At 41.2% G+C, this 20,023-nt stretch overlaps 1 protein-coding gene and 1 pseudogene across 1 annotated transcript in view; one reads left to right on the forward strand and one right to left on the reverse strand.

Annotated features, from left to right (window-relative positions):
* Nucleotides 1-2,411: 2,411 nt before the first annotated feature.
* LOC101638389 lies at nt 2,412-2,733 on the reverse strand (annotated as a pseudogene).
* Nucleotides 2,734-7,137: 4,404 nt separating this feature from the next.
* Nucleotides 7,138-20,023, forward strand: part of PKD1L1 (polycystin 1 like 1, transient receptor potential channel interacting) — a 183,557-nt gene continuing 170,671 nt past the window's right edge. The window contains exons 1-6 of the mRNA XM_013006002.1: nt 7,138-7,145; nt 9,369-9,489; nt 10,069-10,304; nt 11,380-11,702; nt 18,429-18,635; nt 18,681-18,692. Of these exons, the coding sequence (XP_012861456.1) occupies nt 7,138-7,145; nt 9,369-9,489; nt 10,069-10,304; nt 11,380-11,702; nt 18,429-18,635; nt 18,681-18,692 (907 nt within the window). The remainder of the gene's footprint in view (nt 7,146-9,368; nt 9,490-10,068; nt 10,305-11,379; nt 11,703-18,428; nt 18,636-18,680; nt 18,693-20,023) is intronic.

A 20,023-nucleotide genomic window follows, 5' to 3' on the forward strand; every position in this document is an offset into this window, starting at 1 on the left:
ATTTGTTTCTCTAAAGGACCCAGACTAATACGAATGATGTTGTCCTGTAGTTTAGCATTCTGTGAGATCACCTGTCTTTGGAACGGGCACCAATATTGATCTCTTCCAAAGTTGCTCAAGTAGCTCCCTTCCAAATTTCATCACCAAGATGAGTGAGTACTTCCAGTATTATACTTTAGCTTAGATTTAATGCAAATGCTTATAATTCTTAAAGGGTTTACAATGATTTCCCTCAAACTGAAACTTGGGTCTATTCCATTGGGCCTATTCCCATGTATGGAAACCCTGTAGGACAAGGTAGAGCGACCCCTGTGGGTTCCGAGACACTCCCTCTTGACAGGAGTAGAAAGCCTCATCTTTTTGTTGCAGAGTGGCTGCTGGTTTCAAACTACTGATCCCGTGTTTAATAGCCCAACTTGTTACCACTGTGCCACAAGGACTCCTTATTGTTTCCCTAATTAGTATTTTTATGGACTGTCGAGTTTTGAAGAAATTCTTTACTCTAAAATGATATTATTAGAGAATAGCTACAAAAAGAAGTGAGGAATTTTATATAAAAGAGACCGTATATACTCATGTATAAGCCAAGTTTTTCAGCACATTTTAATGCCATTTTTGTGGTAAAATTAGGTGCCTTGACTGATATTCAGGTCTGGTTATACTCGAGCATACATGGCAGGTTCTGAAAATTGCAGACGAGATTGAAGTTTAGGAATTTGTGGGCTTTCACCACTCTCAAATGCTGCCAAGACTCTGAATTTACCACTCTCCATTTACCTTCTGCTGCAGTGCTATGTAACTGCTATGGCTCCTAGGTTTGATATCTTCAGGTAATAGCCAATGAAGAACAGTCTGAAGACAGAATCATCTCTCTCAGTTGGTGTTCCAAAATTCCACATCCTGGGCAATTAATACCAGGCAGAGAAGAGACCTGGCTGGGGTCAGTCTGGAACGGGGGTCCAGAGATATAGTAGGTTGTGGAGGAAGGCAGTCAGAGAAGGTGGGGTGGTTGTACTAGGCTCACCAGGATTGTGATTGTGCTCTATAATTTTAATTTGTAAGCCAGCATCTGCCGGTTTTCACCTTGGCCGGTTTAAGCCCCTTTTTTGCTGTTGTTTCCTTGAGAGCTATCATCTGCTGCACAAGACCTTAAGAGTGTTGAAAAGCAGGGAGGTAATTTTGAGGACTAAGATGCACTTGACTGAAGCCATGGTATTTTCAATTGTCTCATCTACATGTGAAAGTCAGACAATGACTAAGGAAGACCAAAGAAGAATTGGAATGATGGTGCTGGCAAAGAGCACTGAAAGCACCATGGACTACCAACAGAACCAACAAAGCTCTCTTGGAAGAAGTATGGCCAGAAGGCTCCTTGGAGTGAAGGATGGTTAGACTTTACATCTGACACACTGTCAGGAGAGACCAGTCCCTGGAGAAGAATATCCTGCTTGGTCAAGAGGAGGGACAGTGAAAAAGAGGAAAACCCTCCACAGGATGGATTGATGCAGTGGCTGTAGCAATAGGCTCCAGCATCACAGCTGTGAAGATGGCGAAGGATGGGGAACTGTTTCATTCTGTTCTGAGTGAGGTCGCAATGCATCAGCACCAACTAGATGGCACCGAGCAACAACAACAACAGTGCATCTGGTGTTGGAAATTGCAGGTTTGTAAAAGGGCTCCAAACTTTCTTCAGCATATTAAGAAGCAGCTAACCAGTGACAATCTCCTTAGTTGGGCAAGCATATCCACCCCCACCTTTTTTTTAAGTTTTAGAACAACTCGGAAAAATAAAATTCCAGTTTATTGTTTGACAACATTGTTTCACACATGCATCAAACAGGTCATAAGTAAATAGATAAATAAACAGCAACTTCATAGCAAAAACAAAGGGGAAAAAAATCAGCTACACTTACCGGAAGGCTCAAAATAAAATTGCGCTTTGCGATTGATGTTTTTGGGGTTTTTTTACAAGTTTTTTTTTTTCTCCTTTGAAATTATAATGAATAAGGTCCCACCACAAGTAAAGTCGGAAGCAGGACAGAGAATCCTCTGAAGACTGGTTTGGTCCTTGGAGATCAATAAAAAACGGCTGACGCCTAACAATATGTACAAAATATAAAATATAAATAAAAAATCCAAACAAATTTTCCTTTAAAAGGTGCTTTTAAGAAAAAAAAAAAAAGCAAGGCCGTGTGAGGCTTGGATCTCTTTGCCTCCCTTGTTACATACAATTTTACACTGTGGTTCATGTCACCTGCGGTGGGGCCGCCCAAGATGGGCGGGCAGGACTATGTACTGGAACGTGACCTCCTTTGGGTTCAGAGTTGGGAAGTGGAGGGTGAACAGGTCCTGGTGGCCTTTACAATTTTTAATTTATTTTTCAGGAGGTTTAGCTTTTCCTCTGTTGCTGCTTAGTCCTCCTCTTCGGTCTTCTGCGTCTTAGTGCCAACATCGTCATCCTCTTCCTCTTTAGCTGCCCCGTTGCCTGGTGCTGCCTCAGCTTCCTCAGCTTCATCTCCACCGTCTTCCTCGACATCACCTTCCTTCTCTCCTCCCCCCACTTTCTTTCTCTTTTTCGTCTACCTGATTGTTAGACTTGAGTTTCCCATTTTCCACATTAGCAGGAGCTAATTCTCCTGCTCCGCCTCCATTCTCCGCCTCCTCCACAACTTTCTTCTCCTTTACGTCCTTGGCGGGGATCTTGGAGCTGGTGTCCATGGCCACGTCTGACATGGGGGAGGCGGTGGGGGGGGGGGCAAGCCGGGCATGCCATGCAGCGGGTTACAAAGAAAGCACGAGTGTGGGTCTCTGGCGAGAAAGGAGGCTTGCTGCAGAGGACAGAGGTGTCTGCAGCAAGCAGGACCAGGGAACAATGCCGAGATGGCTTTGCAGAGCCACCCATCAAATATATCCCAATGTATCAAACACATGTCTACCCAGAACTTTGCCTTTTGTAGAGTTGATTCAACCCTCACTGCGACCACGTCAGTTCCAATCCTACTCACCTCTTGGACAGGGTAGAACTTCCCCTGTGGGTTTCATTACAGGAGTAGAAAGTCGCCTCTTTCTCCTGTGGAGCCACTGGTGGCTTTGAATTGCTGACTCTGGTTAGCAACCCAGTATGCAACCCACGAGGCCACCAGGGCTCCTACCTATTGGATTAGAAGTGTTTGATGATGCTATTTTGCACACCTATATTACTAGGTGGTATAGGAGCTGCATGTTGGGCTTCTAACTACAAGTTTGACAGTTTGAAACCACCCCAGAGCAGGAGAAAGACTGGGCTTTCTCCTCTAGTAATGAGGTACAGTCTTCAAGACTCATGGGCACTTCTACCCCGTCCTATAGGCTCGCTCTGAGTCCACATCGACTTGCTGGCAGTGAATTTGGTTGGTTTGTTTTGGATTGCCAGAATGATGTTTATCTGTGTTTTATTGGCTGTGAAAAGTCATTCCACCTGTGGATCATACTGAATTATAAATAACATTGCAAAGAATGGGATTTCACACACTTAATTGTGCTCATATAAACCTGTACATGGACCAAGGGGCAGTTGATTGGACACAACAAGGGATACTGTGGGGTTTTTTTTAAAAGTGTGTGTGTCAGAGTTACACACTTCACACTTATTCAATCTATTTGCTGAGGAAATAATCTAAGAAACTGGGCTAGTATGAAGAACATTTTATTGGATTAAAGTAAGACTCAACAACTATGATATGACACAGTTTGGGTTGCTAAAAGCAAAGATGACTATAAACATGTACTGATGAAGATCAAAGACCGCAGTGTTCAACATGGATTACACCTTAACATAAAACAAAAAGCAAACAAAAGGGCTCTCACAATTGAACCAATAAACATTATCCTGATAAATGGGGAATGATTGTGAGGAGGCACAGCACTGGGCAGCATGGTACTCTTTTGTATGATGGGGCTTGAAAGCATTCATGGACGCATTTCATTATCGTTTAGCATCATTTTCCCACCAACTTTTGGAATCCTCCTCAAACGTAAGGTTTCTATGCTACTTGGTGGCACCTAACAACATTGGCACATTGTGCCATTAACTCTTAGAACCGTCTCTACTTAGAAATCAAGTCAATACTGCCTGACCCCCCAGGGCTCTGTCTTGTCCATGCCTCGGCATTCCTCTTCCTTTAGTTCTGTGTCATGTAGACACAGGGAGGTCTGTGTAGGGAGAGCTTCCCTTGTCCCTGGGTGTAAATGGCACCTACCCCCAACCTTGGAGTTTTTAACCTATTTATTCTTCTTCACAGCACTATGCTACCACTCACAGATGGATTTAATATCTACTTGCTTGCTTTCTGACTTTAAACAGAATGTGATCTTTTTGAGAATAGCAGGATTATTTATTGTTCCCTGTTGCTTTTTAATGCCAAGAATAATGCGTGGCACTGAGCAGAGTGCAGGATCCACTACTCGAGTGGCGTAATATTACTTTACCAAGTGTACTAGGTTTTTATAAGCAACTCTCCTTATAGAACATTTGGAAATCATTTAGTAAAACAACATTAGATTTTGTTACTTGGGAAACACAAGCATTTCCTGACTCAGATAACCATGATGACAGGTATGTCAACAAATGATGACAGATCCTAACTTTCTGAACACGTAAATTGGGTTTACCAAGAAGGCTTGTCCCTATGTGGACCTACTGTGATTTAGAGAAGGCTTCTCCATGGTATGGGAGAATTTAAAGAGTGTTAAACCATGTTGGGAAAAGAATTGTATTTTTTTGGTAATTCATGGTGTTTTTAGTGACTGACTGTTGGAAGTAGATTGCTAGGTTTTTCTCTTTGCTTTAAAAAAATTTTTAATTAATTTCAATGAGCTACAATTAACGTATCATACAATTCAATAGTTCAATCATATTAAGAAGGGCCGTGCAATCCTCAGCACAATAAACTTTGGAACATTTTCTTCTTTCTTGTGCCCACTGGTGTTGACTTCCCATTTCCCCCACCCTCCTTTTATGCCCCAGGTAATTCATCTTTGTCTGGAAGTTCTACTGAAACCCGTTCAGCACCATAATAACACACAAGTCTCCATTCACAGATAGGTAGTGGCTGCTCTTAAGGGGCAAGGAACCCAGATATCCTAGGTCAGTGGTTCTCAACCTTCCTAATGCTGTGACCCTTTAATACAGTTCCTCATATTGTGGTGACCCCCCAACTATAAAATTATTTTCTTTGCTACTTCATAACTAATTTTGCTATTGTTATGAATCATAAAGTAAATATCTGATATGCAGAATGTATGTTCATTGTTACAAATTGAACATAATTAAAGCATAGTGATTAATCACAAAATAATACATAATTATATATTGTGAAGTATTTATTTCTAATTACAAATAAATGAAATTTTGTCTTGAAGCATGGTGTAGCATGGGTAACAGTCTTCATACCAGATACTCATATATGGACGTATCTGCATGTGGGCAGACCCACTTGGAGGCGGATAGAGGAGCGGTGTCCCAGTTCCTAAGACCATTGGAAATATGTGTTTTCTGATGGTCTTAGGCGACCCCTGTGAAAGGGTCGTTCGACCCCCAAAGGGGTCAAGACCCACAGGTTGAGAACCGCTGTCCTAGGTGAAAACTCTACCCCTAAACCAGCAGATACTATAGTTAGAAATTTCCTGAATCTGTAGCTTGTATATTTTAAGACAAAAGCATTAAATAATAAAACATTTAAATATGTCACCAAAATTATAAAATTATTTGACCTCACTTTGCATCTTATAATGTTAAGCTATTTCTAAAATCTATAGCTTTACTCATTATAACTAAAATTAAATATTTCAGCATATAAAGAAGTAATGTCTTATTTCTTAAGGAACAAAAAAGGTTGGGTAAATATAAATGCTTTCCACTCTTCCTCATTATTATTTTTGTTTCACTATTTTTATTGATATAAGCAATTTGTCTATGTCCTATTTAAATTGTAGTTAATGATGATGGTCCATGAATATTGCAAAGAGTAACTAATTTGATCATTGTTCTCTCTAATTAACCTCCAATACACTTGGTCTTGACTCTCAATCTATGTATTTATACCTGTTGCTATCCTTTCCCTAAAAAAAAAAAATACATTTCTTGAAGCCTACTTTATGGTTGATAGTGATCTTTGGGTTACTAAGACTAATGTATAGACTTCCTCATCTCAGGGAACGTAAAGTCCAGTTATGGAGACAATTATACCACAGTCGGTAAATCAGACAACAACAGTATACAAGACCCTTCATGGAAATCCATGAGGGGGTAGGTAATTATGGCTAAGGAGTCAAGGTAGAATTAGACTCGGGCTATGGAAGTTAGGTACACTTGCTCCTCATTTATCACTGACCTTGTTGTTTGACATTTTGCATTTATGACCATAGTAAAAAGTCTACTATTTAACTATTTTGAATATTAGCAATGTACACTTGGTAGTGTATGAGGTATGAAACAAAAGTAATGTGACTGTGATAAATAAGGTATATTTCATTTTGGCAGGGTCAATTGTTTGCCAGTTATGTAATGATATAATTTGGCAGTTATGTAATGATGTACTCAACCTCAATTTTGTGCTCTGATGTGATCATCCTCCCTGATTTTCACATCACAACTGTGCTTTGATACTTAACCATGTCAATTAGTGAAGAGTGTATGTAGGACATTTTTAGGTAAAGGATGGGAATGATATCATTCCAAAAAGAAAAAGAATTTAAAAAAGTCAGACATGTGAGAAAAATAATAAGAACATGCTTTGGGAACAGTAGATAATTCTTGATAACTAGGTATCTTAGCTATCTTTGCTGGCTAACAAGAGTTAACAAACCATTTCATTTTAGTGTTTTATAATAGTAAAGATTTATTTTCATGTCAGTTCCGTTGGGCTGCTAACCACAAGGTCAGCAGTTCGAACTCCATGGGAGAAAGACAAGCCTGCCCCTATAAAGATGAACAGTCCTGGAAACCCACAAGGGCAGTTCTCTGTCTTACAGAGTCACTGTGAGTTGAAATCAGCCTGGTGGCATTGGGTTGGGTTTGATTATTTATGGCCCTGAACTTGGTCTACAACTTAATAGCACCTTCATTCTGAGATACTGGCTGAACAATGAGAGTGGAACATGGTTGGGTAAGAGAAAAAGTAATGGCAACGTTTCTTGTGGCTCTTAAAGAAAGGTCCTGCTAAGAAGTGGCACGGATGTCATCTGCCTGGTGGTCAGACCTGATCTTAGTGGTGTGGGAATAGGATAGCTTTCTCACAGGGCAAGACAGCACGGAGCAGTCTGCTATCCCAGTTGTCAAGAGGAAACAGAGGGAAGGAAGTAGCAGGAAAACCTACACGATGGATGGACCCCTGCAGCCATGCGAAGGCATTTGACTTGGTCTCTTGACACTAGGTAGTTTTTAGAGGGTTTTAAGCAGCAAAGTTATGAGGTCAAGTGTATGTTTTGTTTTAGCATGGCAATCAGAGTAGAAAGAAGAAAATGCCTTTTCTGTTTTAAGGCATCATCTCACCTCCATATCTCAAACTACTGCTGTTACATTCCTGAGAGCAGATTGGGTGGGGGCGTCCTTAACAGAACATGAAGCAAGGCAGTATATGGAGCCAACAGCACCAAGTGTTCACTGTAAGTCCCAGGTCCAACTTACGACAGGGTCAAAATCACCAATTTAGCCACTAATCAGAGCTTTATATACCGTTAAAAAAATCAATGGGAGATATTTTGCATGGGAAACCCATACTCCATTATATCTGACTGTCACCTTGCCTAGATCAATCTCTGTGCTTTTGCTTCTGCCCATACTGGGGAGAATGCATCCTGCCAACTGGTTTGTAACTTAGTCCATGAGTCATATGGCCCCCCAGGCTATGTTTTGCCATTTAACAAATCTATTTTGCGAATGGTATGTCTTCCTTTTAGAGGAGCAATCTATCTTTATGGCTCGGGATATTGTCTGTCTTCTGCACAGCATGCACTTCTAGGCGGGTCATCTCAATGTGAGGGTCTTACTGGACTATTGGGAGAACTCATTCTTTGCAGCTGCATCTGAACAATTTTTCCCAACAAAAAGTAAGTTGATGAAGAATTTCAAACTTTATTTTTGAGAATTGACTTAAGAATTTAATTTTAATCAATACACTTTAATTAAGGATAAATCTTCTATTGAGGGGTAGTGGTGGTTGAATTGTAGCATTCTTGCCTTCCATGTAGGAGATCTGTGTACGACTTCTGGCCAGTGAACTTCATGTACATGGACAGTGGCTTTCACGTTGCTGTAATGCTGAGCAGGTTTCAGCAGAGCTTTGGGGCTAAGTAGAAAGACCTGGTGATTTACTTCCAAAAGTCAGCACAAACCTGCCCCTCCACAAATGAAAACAAATAAACAAACAACTTCTTCGATCATAGTGGCCCTGTCTGCAAGGCACCATGGAGATGATGTAGTATCTGGCAGCATTTTATTCTATTGTGCATAGAGTCCCCATGAATTAGGGACTGTCTTTTTTTTTTTTTTCAGGGACTGTCTTTATGGCAGCTAACAATAACAAAAACAATATACCACCAATTTCTCATCTATGGCCTATAAGTAAATCTAGGAGAAAAAGTATGTAAGAACAGGTCTGGGACTTCTGTCTTATGCTAACGTGCCTCTGTTTTATATCTTCTGCTTCTGGTTCACTTGCTGATCCTCATTGCTTGATCCTCATTGGTACCAATTAAGGTTGTCGCAAAAAAAACCTTTTGGCCAGGCTCTCTGGGTAGAAAGGAATGACCTTCTTTCCTAAGAACAAAAGAAGCTCTTAAGGTTGAGCAGAGTAAGACTCGGGTAGGGAGTGAGCTCCTCGGTCGCATCTTTTTAGGTCTGTGATTATAGTTCAACCGCTGTCTCTGGTTCATGTGGTGGTCGGTTTTTTCAGAGTAGATCACCAAGCCTTTCTTCCAAGGCAATTCTGGGTGGACTCAGACCTTCAACCTTTTGGTTATCATTCAAATATGCTAATAACTTGCACCATTTAGGGATTTCACGGTGCAAATTATTAACACACTTGGCGGTGGACCCCTGGTGGCATAGTGGGTTATGTATTGGACTACTAACCGCAAGGTCAGCCGTTTGAAACCACCAGTCGCTCTGTGGGAGAAAGATGAGGCTTTCTACTCCCCTTAAGATTTACAGTCTTGGGAACCCACGAGGCCATTCTACCCTGTTCTATAGGGTCGCTGTGAGTCACACTTGCTCAACGGCAGTGAATTTGGTTTAGTTTGGAGGGACTCCATGATTAATAATCTAATGCACCAAATTCTTGATATAAATACGTGGTTTTCTTCTCTTTTCTATTTTCGTTTGTGTTTAGAACCTCCCCTTCACGTTCTTTTGCCATTGGAGGTATATGGAATCCCGAGAGTCCCAGCCCTACGGACGCACCAAACTGTACAACCGGGGAAGCAGATGTTACGTTCTTTACTCTGCTCAAGGTTGGTATCTGGATTGTGCAATTCAATCTCAACAGGAAGCGGCTTCTGAGTTTTTGAGAGAATCATCTGTGGGCAAACAGCCCTTGGAATCTTGTAGGGAACAAGAGGGTGTTTTCCTATCCTCTGGCGCTGCTCAGGCAGACAAGAATATAACTGGCATGCGTGCCTGCAATAAAGGAACACACATGTGAAACGTCTTCAAAAGCGCCATCCCTAGACTGTTAACTTTGCCGTCTAGCTGGCCAGACAACACAGCAAATTCCCATGGCAGCCAACGGAACAGCATGAACTTCTCATCATAATGATTCCAGAAGGTCCTGATAAGCCACCCACCTTGGTTCCAGCTGGCTGCACTGTGGCCCTCTCTTGAGAGTAGCAGGCACCTAAAAGTTACCTTATTCCCCATGGCATCTCACTGAATGAGGAAGGGGGGGATTTTGCATAATTTACAGAATGTTCCTGAGACTGCAGCCTCATGCAGATCCCCTGTGAGTTTGCTTTTTGACACCAAGTACTTATGCAAGAAAGTAGGCCGCGGGACAAGCTCTCAGCTGTTATTAACTTCTTTTTCTATTTCAGTGCAACTATTCCGCAGTGGTACTCTACAGCTTGAAAATGGAGAATTCTGGTTGCATCATCAAACTATTGTGCCCTACAGAGAATGTGGTCAAGAAACTCGCTCCTGGGGCCTGTCTGCAACTGACCACTGTTAAGGCTGGGGCCTGCATTGAGGCAGTGGGACCTGTTCAGGACAGCACCAAGCACCCAGCCTTGCTCCTGTGGCCAACTTCATACTTCCTTGCCTTCCTCAGAAGGTAAGGTAGAGGCAGAATAAAGGCCATTAATCCTTCTTGCTTGTAATTCAGAAGCCCTGGTGTAATTCAGATGATGGTGGTAGCCTCAATGTACAAGACTTTGGCCGTGTGAGCTATTGGCTTTTCTAGTTTCTTTTTGCTTCAAATTAAGCAGCTATCCAGACTGAAGACGTGTGTGATCCTATTTTTAGTGTGGCCGGTACAACACATTTTGAGAAGAGGGAGCAGGTGAATGACTCATGACATACTGAAACCCTTTTCGTTGTCATGAGAGTCTTTCTCTGCTTTTTATCCTAGTTTATGCTAGTTTTATTCATGTCAAGAGTTAACTGTACTAGCACCTTATAGATCATCCTGAAATAGCTTTCTCAGGGTCAATGATGATCATGTCAGCCTGGACTACTTATTCACCGCATCGAGAATTATACATACAAAAGATGGCACGTACTCCTTCATGCAGAACATTTTATCAAAATACATGAGGTAGTGACTTTGGGGAGATCCAAGCTTTCACATCATCCATTCACTGGTGTAGCTAGAAGAAGGATTTTAACATTTTCACTTATCTCCCTCTCTCCTGGGGGCTCGGTGAGTGAGCAGGTCTGGATCAACCAAAACCCAAATGCATTGTCAAGTTGATGTCAACTCGTAGGTTCCTGTAGGGCAGGGCAGAACCGCCAGCTGTGAGTTTACAAAATTGTGACTCTTGATGGGAGTAGAAAGGACAGTCTTTCTCCTTCAGAGAGGCCGGTGTTTCCAAACTGCTGACTTGGCAGTTAGCTCAATGCATAATCACTGTGCGCCCAGGGCTCCGGCCCAACTGGATGGGCCTTGAGAATCTGTGGATATAACATGCACCCAGGTGCTGCCGCCCACCCTGAGGTTGTATAGAGAATCATTCGTGAAAATAATTTGAAAAAGATCACACAGACTTCACGCCCCACCCCACTCCCAGCTGTCTCCTGATAAGTTTCCTTCCTCCTGCTGATCTCATGGGGTAGGGAGTGGGGAGGATGTGGTTTGATTCTGCTGGTGATCTTGTGATTGTCTGACGTCTTTTCTCTTTCTTCCACAGCACCGGAGAAAGTCCTCCATGTGCTTACCACGCTCCAGGCCTCTCAGCGACCCAGCCTGGGTTTAGGAACGCTTACTTTCTCACTACACACCCTACTGAGGCCATCCCTACTGGAGGTCCCACTGTTGTGGTGACTCCTGTCACCCAGTGTTTCCCAGCAACAGACACCTGGACAACTCCAGTTCTGGGATTGCGAGTTCAAATGGCTTCGGAAGGGTCTGTTTTCCTGGGGATAGATTTTGGGGACGATTCAGGAGTCCAAATGAGGATCCAAAATGTGTCCGGAGAAATCTCAGCCACAGCCTGTCACCAGTACAGGGAAGGTATGGCACACACCTTCATTATCAGTAACGTGGAAGGAAACACCAGAGCTGGGATGGATAAGCAAGCAGTGCTTGGGAAGGAAGAGGCAAACTATTGAGACAAAAAGGAAATCCTTTTTCTAGACTCCTCTTAACATTCTTGCTGTAACAACAGTAGCTCAGGAACATACAGCGAGCACTTGTGTGTTCTGTGTGGTGGTCTGTTCTGTGTACACTTTATGTCATGTAATTCTTGTATTGTGAGTAAGACGTAGGTCTGTTCGTGTCCATTTTGGGGAGGAAGAGGAGGAAACGGAGAGGCTAAGCCATTACTTAGTAATGGAGTTACTTCTTATAAAGATAAAATTTCTGAAGCAAAATTACTGTTGGAACTTCCTTGATTTGCCCTGCAAGTAAGTAAACACAAAAACAAATATTTAAATGAGCTATCTTTCCTTCCATGCATCCATCCATCCACCCACCCCCGACCCACCATCTATCTATCCATCTGTAGCTAAAATGTTCTACCTTTTGCCTTTAGACCAAAGGGAGGAGGAAACACAGAAACAAAAACATCTTTCTGGCAAAGTGCTGCTCTTCAGAGCCTCGTGCTTACACAACACCAAATCCCTCAGGAGGACGGAGACAGAACGAGTGGACAGGATTTGATTGCAAGCAGGAGTTAACTTCTTTCTTTTTCCTTTTTAAATGAATGTCTGAAAAGGGCTCAGCCCTTCCTAATGTAGAAAGATGTACACTCAAAGATCTTCCTCCCACGAACTTTCCAGGTCCCTTGCCCAGAAGCAACGATTGCTTTATTTCTTCCATCCTTCATCCATTTAAGCAAATATGAACATACGTTTCCTTCTTTGACACAAATGATAGCGTGGAATACAGTGTTCTGCTCAATTACGTATCCATATTTATAGATAGTCCCACATGGATGCTAAAAGAGCACCGCTGTTCTTTGTATGTTTCCTTGTTGTTATGTCTTGGATGACATCTGGTAGGTTCCAACTCACAGTGACCTTGTGCAACAGAAGGAAACGCTGCCGGGGACCTGCACCAGCATCACAATTTTGGTTGCGTTTCAGTTCTGTTGAAGCTGTTATGTGTTAAGAGTCTTCTTCTTTGTGTTTTTCCCATGGATCCTCTACTTTACAAAGTATGAGACCCTCTCTAGGAACTGGTTCCTCCTGATACCATGTTGTATAATATACCATTAAATCAAACAGTTTCTAATCTGCCAATATTACAAATAATATTACAGTAAATAATCTTGTATTTATTATTACTTCCAGTTTTTATATTGGATTTATGTCATTTGCATATGCTTTCTCAGAAATTAGGAACCTTGCTGATTTCAGTCACTCATTTTTCAACTAGTGACACGGTTTTAGGCAGTTGTCTTACACTTTGCTTTGTGATCCATCTGATCATCTTTATTTTAAATCATAGGTCCCCAAACTACTTGGCCTACTGCCCTTTTTTTCAGAAAAGGGAAATAAAAAGAAGATCACTATTGCCTCCCTGGCATTTAAAGACTTTTACATGATAGCCCCTGATCAAAGATAAAGTATAGGTATCTGCTTTTTGATCATGCCAGCACCCCCAAGAATGTTATCGTTCTCTTTAGAAAACACTGCTTTAAATAGATGTTTAGTCCATTTCTATTTACTGAAAATGACAGATGCTTGGCCCAAGTTCTGTCATATTTTTCAATTATGTGATCTTTGTAAATGTTAAGGCATCTTTTATTGAGTAACTCTGTTTTCCTTGTGCAGGTTTGTCTGGGCTGGTGTTCTAATAACTGCAAGAACCGCAGTCTTGATTTGCTCATCCATTTTATGTAGGACTCTAGTAAAGGTTCTTTATGATTCATCACTCTCTCCAAACAAGAATGAAGTTAGTCTATTCCCTTCCTCGTCTTTAGTACCCCATTTTAGTAATTGAATTATTGGCTTTCGTATTCCCCGTTGTGTGCTGAAGTGTGCGTCTCGATCAGTTTTCATGGAGTCCATTCTGATTTCATGGCCAGCCCTTGTGTCAGGGTAACACTGGGCTCCAGGCTTTGCAATGGTGTCCTTTTTTATTGGATTTAGACCAGGCCTCTCCTCCAAGACATTTCTGAGTGGTCTTGAACATCCAATTTTTCAGTTAGTAGCCACACTTGTACCACCAGGGAACTCTAAATATGCTTGTTCATTGTTCTTTTAAGTTTGCATAATACTATTTTTTTAATTATTGTGAATTGGATGAGGGTCATAGAAGAAATCGGTTTCCATTCAATAGTCTATACACATCTTGTTTCCTGTCATTGATTGTAATTCTTACTATGTGCTATGCCTCGTCCCACTTCTTTCCTGTGCTTCTCCTTTCCATTCTCCCTTCTTTGCTAAACCTTCCCATCATCCGAACTTTATCCCTGGGCAAACACTACCCTCTGCTATCAAATGGTTGTTATTCAAAACTGTGTTTGCTTCCCCCCTTTATAGACCTGTCCATAATTTATCTAAACATCGAGGTGAATTCATTTCCATACCTGAATGGGGACTGACAGCCATATGCTTAGGGGCTCCACCCATTTTTATTTGACAAGTGTGTTGGGTCTTTTTTATGATTTTGAGTTTTGTGCCACATTTTTCTTTCACACTACCAAGGACCTTTCAGAGCAGTTGGTAGTGGTGGCTGGGTGCCACATTAATTGTTTCTGGTTTCAGGGTAGTGGAGGCTGATATTTGGGTGGTGGTCCATTAATCCATTGAATTAATTGTCTACATGTATCTTCAGTTTCCTTCACTTTTCTTTGCTTTGGATGGGGAGAGAACAATAGTTCCACTTTTGATGGCTGCTAATCCACTTCTAAGACCCCCATTGCTACTCACCAAAAGTCAGATAGAGAACATTGTCTTCGCGAACGATGTTAGGCCAATTGACCTTAGTGTCTCCCAAACCCCACGTGTTATCATTTGATGTCTAGCAGTTACATAGGAGGTAATCTGCATTATCTCGCTACTTCCCACCTTTTTATCTCCTTTTCTCCCAACATGTTATTTTTTATGAATTTTACATTGTCAGGATATATAATATTCACATTTTTTTTCTGTGACGTGTTTTCCTATATTAGTTTTAGTTCTTTTTCTAAACTGAAATATATTCCGTCCTCACCTGAAGTTCTTTGTCATAGTTTTCCCATCTGATATGCTGAAATTTATTCTCAAGTAGATTTTTTTTTTAGGAAGACACATGAAAATCATATCTCCTGAGTTCCTGCATGTCAAAACTGTTATATTTGGATGACAATTTACTGATTCTTAAGGCCTTGGTCACATTCCTCCCCCTTTGTGGACTTTTCCCACTCTACTCACACACATAAGCGGCCCTCCACTGCCAAGCACATTCTGACTCACGGAGCCTTGTAGGACAGAGTGGAACTGCCTCACAGGGTTTCCGAGGCTGCAAACTGGACGGAGGCAAACTACCACTGCTTTCTCCTGGAACGCAGCTGGTGGGTTTCAATGGCCAACCCTTGGCTTAGCAGCCAAGTGCCTAAGCATTCACACATTTAAAACCCACTGCCGTCAAGTGTGACTCTTGGTCAGAGTAGAATGGCTCCATAGGGTTCTGACCCTGTAAATCTTTCAGGGTGCAGCCTGACGTATCTTTTTCCCAGGGAGAAGCTGGTGGGTTTGAACAACTCACCCACCCACAGTTCCACCAGGGATCCTTATCAGGGATCCTAAAACAGCATGTTTGGACCAACAGCACCAACATCATCTGTGATTCATTTGAAAAGCTAATTCTCAGACCCCACCTGATGTAGAAACGCTGGGCATGGAGCCCAGCAGCTTGTGTTTTAACCAGCCCTCTAGAGAGTTATATATGAGGGGGCTTAAAATGTTTGTGGGGAAATTCTATTTTAATTCTTTTTCCACAAATATTTCAAACTCCCTCATATACGTTCTTATAAGTGTAGTGATTCTCAGGCTGACCTCTTTTTTATTCCCTTTAAAGGTGACTTGGTACTTTTGTATGATTGTCAAAAAAAAGTATTTATTCTTAAAGTCTAGAAACATTACCAGTGTATATTTCAGTGTTGACTATCTTCATATCTTTAGTTAATATCTTTAGCTAATACAGGTAGGTAGTTGGATTTTCCTCTGCAATGCACTCTTTTATCTTCTAGTGCCACAGAAGCAGGTACTTCTCAAATATAATTTATATAACTTGTCTGTATGATTCTTCAACTTCAAATTCATCCCCTCCCTCTCAAAAATCCTCTTGTGGGGGAAATACATATTTTACATTCACGGATTCCCCTCTTGCTAACGGTACCATGTTTTATCAAATGAACAAAGGAGGAAGTTTATATTTTTAACTGCTGTTTGCCTTGTGGCTTTGCAATTAGTTCCAAAAGCTTCAGTGGAATGCTGACTATATCTCCATGTTTACATTAGAATGTACTCTATTAATTTAAGGCATCTCTAACTTTAATATTTGTAAACTGATTTCTTTGCTGCTTTAAGAATGATATAAGGAATTGGTGTAACATCTTCCCAATAGGGAGTAAGTCTAAAGGTAGCTTGTGAAATAAAGATGTATAAGAATTTATCACATGCCAGGAGGCAGAGTCCCAATACCAAATGCATCTGCGTCCAAATTATCACAATAAACCACCTTATTTAATATTTGGTGGCAGAGTACATTATGTGTTGAGCTGCTAAACACAACGCTGTCAGCCACTCCACCGGAGAAAGATGAGGCTTTCTACTCCCCCCAAAGTTACCGTCTCAGAAACTCCCCAGGGGCAGCCCTGTTCTGTCCAACAGGCTCACTCGGAGTTGGAATTGACTGGAAAGCGGCGAGTTTGAGTTTGGAGAAATCTTCCGTTTAGATTAAAGTAGGAGAAAAGTATTTGTTTATTTAAATCAATTTCTTGGGGGCTCTTACAGCTCTGATCACAATCCATACATTCATCCATCGTGTCAAGCACGTTTGCACATGCGTTTGCACAGCATACAGCTCGTGATTAAATCCTGGTCAGAGTGATGTGGAGCTCTGCTTGAGCATCCATTTCACCTTCCGCTTTTTGAAATTCAAGTGCAAATTTGTTCAGACACAGACACGAGGGGTGTTATGAGACAGAGAAGTCAGTCTCTGTACGCGAGGTCTCAGCATTTAAGCTGTTGCTGCCAAGTTTCTGTAAGTTTCTTGACTATGCTTAATATGGTCTGCGCTCATCACAGCACTCCTAAATCTTCCTGCATCACTACATGTTACTCTTCCACATAAATAGGCTTTTACTGTTAAAACTAATTTTCTCATTTCTATTTCTTATTTTACTACTGTTTGCAATTGTCTCTAATCCCATGTCTTTATTCAATATAATTTGGATGCAGAAAGCAAAATGCGAAAAGTTTTCTTAATTACCCCAAATGAATTTTTTAATCCCTATGAGCTTCAATTTTTCAGTGTGCAAAATTCTATTGTTCATTTGAGAATCATTCATCATCTGTCTATTATGTAATCTGTACTGGTGTCTCATGAAAAGGAAGACACACAGTGTGTTATTCCCCAAAAGAGAAACACAACCTGAGTTTTACGGGCCAAAAGCTAAATACAGCCACCAATTCTGCCTAGATCATTGAAAGAGGTTCTGGGTAGGTAAGAATTGGCCGTGTAGAGACAAGAGGAAAGATTTGCAAAGACGTGGTATTGTTATCGAGGATAGAGGACTGAGAGATGGAGATGGCACATGCAAGAAGGGTTGAGTGGGAACAGATCAGCTAAGGGGAAAAGGCTTGGGTCAGGATTTCATCCTGTGATACTTCAGGAATCCTGTGGTGTTTTAAAGTTAAGGAATGACCTAGTCAAATGTACAATTTTAAAATATTGTTTTAACAGATTAAGGTTATAGAATAGCAAAAGATTTCTTCAATGCAGTGGAATTATATCAATTTTGCTGCATAACAAACCAACCTCAAAATTTACTGGCTTAATGCATAAACGTTTATTTAGCTTACAGTTCTGCTAGGGGCTCTTCTGGTCTGTGCTGGTCTCAGATTGACTTAATTATTTATATACCTGGGTCAGCTGCTTGCCAGCGAAGGGTCTCTGCTGGCTATTCGTATGGGTGGTGAGGGTGACGCGGTCATGTGATTCTCACTCTTTAGAAGGATAGCCTCCGCTTCTTCTCATGGCAAAAATCCAGGGACTACAAGTGCGGAAATAGACTAACTTGATAACCTGTCAAGTCACCTTATCGTCATAAGGGTACAGAAGCAGGGAGAATTTGGAGTCACATCTGTAATCTACCATAACTGTTCTTATTACATTTAGTTGTCTATTTTAGTCATCTTTTTGCCTAGATATAGGAGGGCCAACATTTATTTTCATCCTTGTGAAGATTTCCTACCATACAGATTAAGCAAAAAACGAAAATGCAGCAGCCCTTTTGAAAGTGAATGACAATCTCAGAGTGGTGATATCAAGATATTAAACCAAATGTGACCCTCTCTGAGTGTGGGACCCTGGGCAAATGTGCAGGCTGGATGCTCATAAAGCTGATCATGAGACTATAAAAGATTTGAAAAATAAATGCCTTTAACAATACAGGATCTATTTAAAAAACATCAGTTCCCATATGAGTATCCCATATAGCCCTTCTTACACCTACTGTAGTCACATGTCAAGTGTCGTGTCTTCTTTAACATTTTTACTAAATGGCCATTTTTCTCTTTTTTCCAGAAGGTGTTTGGACGCTCAAGGCAGTCTTGTATAATGAGAGTTACGGGACTGAAGTGGAACTTGGACCCTATTACCTGGAAATTGGTTGTGAGATTGTGTCTGTGTTCCTGAATTCCAGCAGTGTGCATGAGAATGAAGTTATTCTCTTTGCTGACTCCCATACAGATCAGAAAAGTAAGACTTCCATCTGGAGCCCGAGCCACCATTGTCAGCTATGAGGGAAACACAAGTCTGTGTCTGCTTCAATTGCAGTTACAGCAATTCAAACTCACGCACATTATTCACCACTCACTCTTCTTTTCTTAGAAGCTATTTGTTGCAGCATCCTGTGGTCTGGGGTCATGGAGAATAAGTCATACAAAGTCCTAGTTTCGAGGAGTTCATAATCTAATAAAGGAATTAATATATGCAACTCAAAAATAGGACACAGAACATAAAATGCTTTTAGGATATTGCTAAAAGGCTGGGAGGTTTTAGGAAATGGGGAGAATTATGCCAACTGGGAGGGGGGGAAAGAATATTTCATGGATGAGGTGGTATGTGGGAGGGGCCATGAAGAGGGAGTTGAACATGAGAAATGGGTGTGGGAGGAGGATTTCAAACAAGCAGCATACAATAAGCAAAACCACAAAAATTTTAAAGTGCAATTACTTGAACTTATTGGCTAGGACAATGGGCCCTAGGGGCTTAGTGGTTATGTATTGGATTGCTAATCATAAGGTCGGTAGTTCAAAACCACCAGCTATTTTGTGGGACAAAGACGGGTTTTCTACTACCACAAAGAGTTTCCACTTGGAAATACACAGGGTCAGTTCTACCCTGTCTTATAGGATCGGTATGAGTCAGGACAGACACGTGGGCAGTAAGTTACAGTGGGCATGTCTGCTAAGTGCTTTACAAACACGACCTCACTTTGTAAATATTCACACCTGGGAGGAGGAGCTCTTTTCGTCGAAAGTTTCATAGAGCAGAAAGCAAGCTCAGAGGCCAGTGAGGTGGGAATGGGACCTTCTAGTCAAATATTTTCCTGAAATCTAATAGATTGATGCTGGACAAATTATCCATCCCACTTTATCACTGTTATAACTGAACATTTTCTCTTTATGAAAAGAAAAATCATGAACAACAACACCAACTTTTATAAGGTCCTTTTATAGCAGAGGAGTTGTTTTAGATCTCCTAAGATACCAGAGTTCTCTTCTAGACTTTAACAAAATGCTTTTTATCTGTGTATATAAACTTGTGTGTGAAGCTTTGATAAACCATGAGGGCTGGACAGCTTCATTTGAACCTGTTTTAAGAATTCCTGTGAGGCAGAAGACTATTTAGTACACATATTGGAGAAATGTTTTTAAATGTTCATGATTTCCCGTATATGAGATCCAGGAAAGGAATATCTATAGAGACAGTAACTTGATTGATAATGGTCCGGGGGCATGTGTAGTATTAAATTAAATTTGGGAAGGGGTGTGGGGGGGCCAGCCCCCACCGCTAGTACTACTAATACTACCCACAATTGTACAGTTGAGATATATAAGTATTATATTAAAGTCATCGAGTTCCTGTGAGGCAGAAGACTATTTAGTACACATATT

The sequence above is a fragment of the Echinops telfairi genome, unplaced genomic scaffold (assembly GCF_000313985.2).
Source record: "Echinops telfairi isolate 266 unplaced genomic scaffold, ASM31398v2 ScPeMD7_7;HRSCAF=31, whole genome shotgun sequence".
Taxonomy (NCBI): Eukaryota; Metazoa; Chordata; class Mammalia; order Afrosoricida; family Tenrecidae; genus Echinops; species Echinops telfairi.